A 6,193-nucleotide genomic window follows, 5' to 3' on the forward strand; every position below is an offset into this window, starting at 1 on the left:
TTACACCCTTGTGCTTAGTCTATTTTAAAGATTCTTGGTGTGATGAGTTAGGAGGATTGTTTAAAAAGGTTGTGTCTATAAGTGTAGTTTTATTTCTCAAGGACGAGCAATGTTTAAGGGTGGGGTATTGATGTGGGGCTATAATTTCATAGTTTCGTACATTATGTGCCTTGCATTTTACATGCTTTAATGATAAATTACACTTTATTTGCGCGCAATGGAGTCTATTTTATGTGTAGGTGAATTGGAGATGAAAGTAGAGCAAAAGGGATACTTAAACATTGAAAGTGTGCTCGAGAACAGTGAAAAGGAGAAAGTTGGCGAAGCTAGGCCTAAAGCAGGCGTTAGCCTGGAGACGCCAAGTTGTAGTAGGTGTTAGACCTGGCGAGGCCAGGCAAAAGCTAGCATAACCATGTGTTAGACCTGGCGAGGCCAGGCAAAGGCCAGCTTAACCAAGCGTTAGACCTGGCAAGGCCAGGCAAAGGCCAGGTCCACCAGGCGTTATGCCTGGCAACGCCAGGTCTCGGGTGAGATCCATTCCGAGTTTTGAAGATTTATTTCATCTCCTAGTTTGACTTCTGCGACCGCACAATAATTGTGCAGTCCGTACTTCCTTTAATTTTGAACTAATAACTCTCTGAACTTTTGCTCTTGGATAGCTTCTGCGGCAGCACATTTCATGTGCGGTCCACACTTTGCACTAGTCCTCTTACATGAATACCTTAACAATCTGTGGTCCACACTTTGAGCTTTTATGCCTGATTTTTATCCTTGAGTTCGGATCACTCCTTCTTGAGTTGGATTTCATCTTAGTGGCTCATTTTCCAATACTCCTGTAATTAAGCATATTTCATCAGTTTTTGGGAATACAATTGAACACTTTTGGAGTAAAACAAAAGCTAAAAGGTGCTAATAAGTAGTCAAAATCCCCACTTATCATAAGGTAATGGTCTTCTCTAATAGAGAAAATGCCTAGGAGGTAATGGACTTCTCAACTAGGGGAATGTCTAGGAGGTAAAAACTTTCTCAAACAGCCTTTATGCTGACAAAATTTTGGTATGACACCCAAAAGTTTCAAGCTTCCAAGCTTTGATTGGGACATAGTCTTTGTCCCTGTTTCAAACAAAGAAAACTTGTGAGTTTAAAAGATAGTGGTTGGTTTGTGTCCTTGACCTCGAGGGTGATTGCTCCTTCACTTGCCATGATAACTTTGATTTCAACTTGGAAGACCTTGCTTGTATTGACTACCCATTTTTGTCAACTCTTATCACAGAAAACACCTCTGATCTGTTCAAGCCCAATACCCTATATCTCTTGCATTGTGATCATGAATTGAAATTTACCAAACTTTTGCATCTCACATGAATGCCACAGCACGTCAATTGTCACCAACTCGGTATGCATACTACTTTTTCCTAACTTATGCTACTTTGATGTGCTATCTAGACTCCGTTTTGTGCAATTGGAAAGCTGGTAGCAAATTTTAAAGTCATTTCTCACTTGTTCTGACAAAACAGACTCAAAAAAGGACTTAAACAAAGCAAGAGGAACATAGTAAGGGGACAATGGAAAGAGATGATATCGAACAAGAAAATTTCAAAGTAGAAACTTATCTGATGTGGATACCAACTCTAATGATCATGACATGCATTTTGGATTAAGTGGCCTAATCTGTCCAGTAAGTCTAATCTTCAATTCTTGTCATGCCTTCAACCTTTGGAACTGGCTCTAACGATCCAATTGTTCTATTAGATTCACAATCCTTATTCGATTTGTGGTTCCCGAAAGGGTTTTCACCATTAAGTCTCTCCTCTTTTGTTCTTTCTCTCAACTCATCATCGCTTTATGGTGCCCATGAGGGTTTTCACCAATAAGACTCTCTCATTTTGTTCTTTTCTTCTAATTTCCTCTAGTTTCGCAGATGACAAGGTACAACCTTGGTAGAAATATCATATGCTCCTAACATGTCTAGCTCGGCACTCTCAAAGATTATGTGAACGGTCTTTTTTGTATTGTAGTGTGACTTTTAGATGGGGTTAGAAAGAAAGAGAGGCATGGAGGCTCAAATTCAAACTAAGACAAAATGGGGTATAACTTTACAACTTTTGGAATCGTCTTTTATAGAAAACAAAACTTCTGCCCCAGTCTCTTTTGAAGTGAGAAATTTTAGAATTTTTGACTTGGTCTGACCGAACCCTAGAGCAAGGCTGCATACGTATCTTGTTGACACAAGAATCAGGTCGAACGTAGTTCAAAGGAATACTTTTTGTTGTTGCTATTTTTCTTTTTCTTCTTTTTTTTCTTGTTTTTCCCAATACTATAATAATAAGTCACAATAAGTATCCAATTTTCCAAAAGCATTAATCTTTTGTCAACTCTAAGAACTTTAGGTTCAACTTCTAAATTTCTAAGTTTTGGGGTGAGATCTTGTTCTAACGATCCTTTACTGCCTCTAACAACCTTAACCCGTCATAGCAATCCAATAAAAATGAAAAATTTATCTTTTAACACAAAAAACGTAACTCGTATTTGATGGGTGTTCTTGAGGTTTTGTAAAACTTTTATATGAATTTACCCTATTAGGGTGTTAGATTCTAGTATATAATGATATTATAGCTTACAATTCCGTAAAAAGAATTACCTAGTCATGGCCTAAAGAAGGTCCTGCGGAATAGCTCTCAATTACCTATACGCTGCTTTGTTCTTGCTCCTTGTAAGTCTATTTTTTTGTCGTTGTTTTGAATGTATACACGTTGCCTTCTTTTCCAACCCTTGACCTCTCATTCTTTTCCAAAGGCTTTAAGCCTTTTTGCCTCTAGCGTGACTAAACAGAACTTGGTTCTATTTTGCTTAAGGCTTTAAGCCTTTTGTTTCCCAGCAACCTATTTTATGGGCTTTAGGCCCTTTTTCCTTTTTTTAACTAGTAATTAATGATATCCACTTTTAATAATTAATAATATTAAAATTATTAATATTTCCCTAATTGTATATCCAATTATTTAAGTGTGTGTGTGTGTGTGTATATATATATATATATATATATTTCACTATAGGCAAGATAAAAATAATAGTAATAATAATAATTTAGTTCTATAATTAGCGTATCTTGAAACTTTTATAAATTTGAGGAGTGTTACAATTAGCCCCTCTTGCAACTTGATGTCAACAATGCTTTCTTGCATGGGGACTTGGATGAGGAAGTTTTCATAAAGCTTCTTCATGGTTATTCTGTTCCCTCATCATTTGGTTTTGATCAATTAGTATGAAAGCTTCAGAAATTCCTTTATTGCTTGAGACAAGCTTCAAGGCAGTGGTATGCTAAGTTTTTCAGGCCCTCACATCTCGCGACTATTCTTCTTCTCTCAATGATTACTCCCTCTTCATTAAGGGTTATGGTGTTTCTCTTGTGATATTGGTTGTTTATGTGGATGACACGGTGATCACTGGGGTTGATTCTTCTGAAATTTCTGTTGTTAAGTCCTTTCTCCATGCTCAGTTCAAGATTAAGGATTTGGGGTGCCTTAACTATTTTATGGGTATTGAGGTTCATTATTCAGACTTTGGGGTTTTCCTTCATCAGAGGAAGTTTATTCTTGATCTATTGGCTAATTTTCATTGCTCATATATTTTTCCTGTTCTTTGTCCTCTTGAGTTGTCTGCCAAGCTTAAAGCTCATGAAGGTGATCCCTTACCCAAGCCTGATGTGTACAGATCTCTTATTGAGAAGTTGAATTTTCTTACTCACACTCGGCCTGATATTTGTTTTGCTATTCAACACCTTAGTCAGTTCATGCAACCCCCTTGTCTTCCCCATATGCAAGCTGTTTTCCATGTGCTGAGATACCTGAAGGGTACCTCTGATTGTGGGATTTTCTTCAACAATTCCTCTGATTTGTCTCTAACTACTTACTGTGATAGTGATTGGGCTGCTTGTCTTGACACTAGGAGGTCTGTGAGTGGCTATTGTGTGTTTTTGGATGGTAGTCTTTTGGTTTAGAAGTCTAAGAAGCAGCCTGTTGTTTCCATGTCTTCTGCTGAAGCTAAATACAAGGCCATGAGCAAAGCTGTGACTGAGTTGGCATGGTTGTCTCGTTTGCTCTCTGATTTGGGTTTGCAATCTTCTTCACCTATTCCTTTGTTTTGTGATTCTCAAGCTACTATCCACATTTCTAAGAACCCAGTTTTTCATGAACGAACAAAGCATATTGAACTTGACTGCTATTTGGTGCGGGCCAAGCTTGCTGAAGGTCTTATTCATTTGCTGCATACCTCTTCTTCAACTCAGTTGGATGATACTTTCACTAAGGCTTTGGGTGGTGCTGCTCATCATGGTTTTCTTTCCAAGTTGGGAGTTTTGTCACCCTCCAACTTGAGAGGGTGTTAGAAACATACCACCCACTCCTAATTAGTGTTAGGACCATATTTTGTTTTGTTATTATTTGTATTGAGCTAGGCCCATTTTCCTTTCTTTGTAATTATTATCTGAGTTGGGTTAGAAGGGGAATTCGGGTCATGTATATATAGTGTTTGGGCTCCTCATTTGCAAAGAGACGGATCATTTTATTCTTTCAGTTCAGATATAATATCAAAAGCTCTCTTCTCACACTCTCAAACCCCAGATCAGATTTGTATGATTTCACCTCCATTACTACTACTAACATGTGTAGAAAAGCGTAATTATAGCTAGATCACTTGAAATCTCGAATTGGAAGATACATAAAATTGAAATCCGCGCCAAACTGCTGGAAAATTCAAGGAACTTGTATGTCAATACAGATGTCAAATCAAAACTTAAGAAAAAATGAACTTTTGAATGAAATGTCTTTAATGACTGAAAGTTTACAAGACAAAAGAGATGACTATCATGTACCTAAATGAGTTTATGCGCCATCAATGGAGTGACACTCACTGCCCTATGCAGCTAATAGAAACTACAGGTCCACCAAACTATATAGAGAACAAGGTTCTCTATTATTTCCACAGAATGCACACACACAACAGTAAGTAAATGACACAATAGAGTTTTACGTAGAAAACTCCCAGCTCTCAAGATTAAAAACCATGACCTACCCCCGTAGGATTTCAACTGCACTACTAAGCAAACTTCATATTACAACCTATTGTAACCTAGGAATTAACCTCTTAATCCCTCACTAACTTGTAACAACTCTATTACAAGCCCTTTTGTAATAACTCTATTACAAAGCTTACAACTCGACTAACTCTAGTCAAGACACAAACTCAAGGTTTATGATTTTACAAAAGGTTTCCTACATAATGCTTCTAACTAAGCTAAGTAGGAACTACAAGTAAATCACTTTAACAAAGGTGGAACACAACTAAGGACATATAATGTCTCAATACAGGAAACTGGTCCTTCATTATGTTGTTCTTTGTTCTTAATGCCCTTGAAAGTCACTTTCCAGATTGTCACACACTTGAGAGAATACTTAATGAATTCTAGGATGTGCAAGTGTGATGTTTTTCCTTTGCTTCATGTTAATATTACATAAGTGACATCACTTAGATGATGCAAGCATGTTTCGTACAAGGGCATTCCTCATAAAGTGACTGTTGTATTGTTTGCATTGTTGCGTGTGCAGAGAAACAGTTGCAATGACTTTACAGCAGTGGGGTTGATTGGTACAGTTGATCACTACCTACTCTGCACTACTAAAAAGTAGGAAGAGAGGCGCAATAGCTTTTACCCGATTTGTGGGTCGGGATCAATTTCCACAGGGAGCTAGGAATGGAGTCGAGTATCTATTTAGATTGGGATTGTGTAGTTGTTCCAAATATCACTTCCAATCATTTTTGGTTTTTCTTTAACAAACTACTATTATCAACTACTAATTATAAGTGCAATTAGATTATGCTAAACGAGAATTACCAAAAGTTGTATCTAATGGATAAAAAAGAGCACTAGGGTAGTGGCATCCTCCTAGGTGGCCAATTGATGGGTAATTGCTTCTAAGGCATGATTGAACCGATGCACGATTTTACCCACTCTCATACCTCTCGGTAGAGAGAGTGATTTTGCCCAATTGACTCTCTCAAGACCAAATGGGTAGGCAATTTTGCTCAAACAACTAGGGTTCAAATTGAGTAATTACTCACTCGAGGTTTAACCCTTTAATTGGGATTATCAATTCTCTTGAGTCCATACCAATTCCTTGTTAGATCAATTTTGGAG

General features: G+C 37.5%; 1 protein-coding gene across 1 annotated transcript; it reads left to right on the top strand.

The window, feature by feature from the left end:
• The first annotated feature begins 217 nt into the window (after nt 1–217).
• On the top strand, nt 218–4,384 carry LOC138884136 (uncharacterized mitochondrial protein AtMg00810-like). Its single transcript, XM_070165015.1, has 4 exons — nt 218–343; nt 3,144–3,260; nt 3,389–3,952; nt 3,998–4,384. The coding sequence occupies exons 1-4, from the start codon at nt 218–220 to the stop codon at nt 4,382–4,384; spliced, it is 1,194 nt and encodes a 397-aa protein (XP_070021116.1).
• The last annotated feature ends 1,809 nt before the right edge of the window (nt 4,385–6,193 follow it).

The sequence above is a fragment of the Nicotiana sylvestris genome, chromosome 2, assembly GCF_000393655.2.
Source record: "Nicotiana sylvestris chromosome 2, ASM39365v2, whole genome shotgun sequence".
Taxonomy (NCBI): domain Eukaryota; kingdom Viridiplantae; phylum Streptophyta; class Magnoliopsida; order Solanales; family Solanaceae; genus Nicotiana; species Nicotiana sylvestris.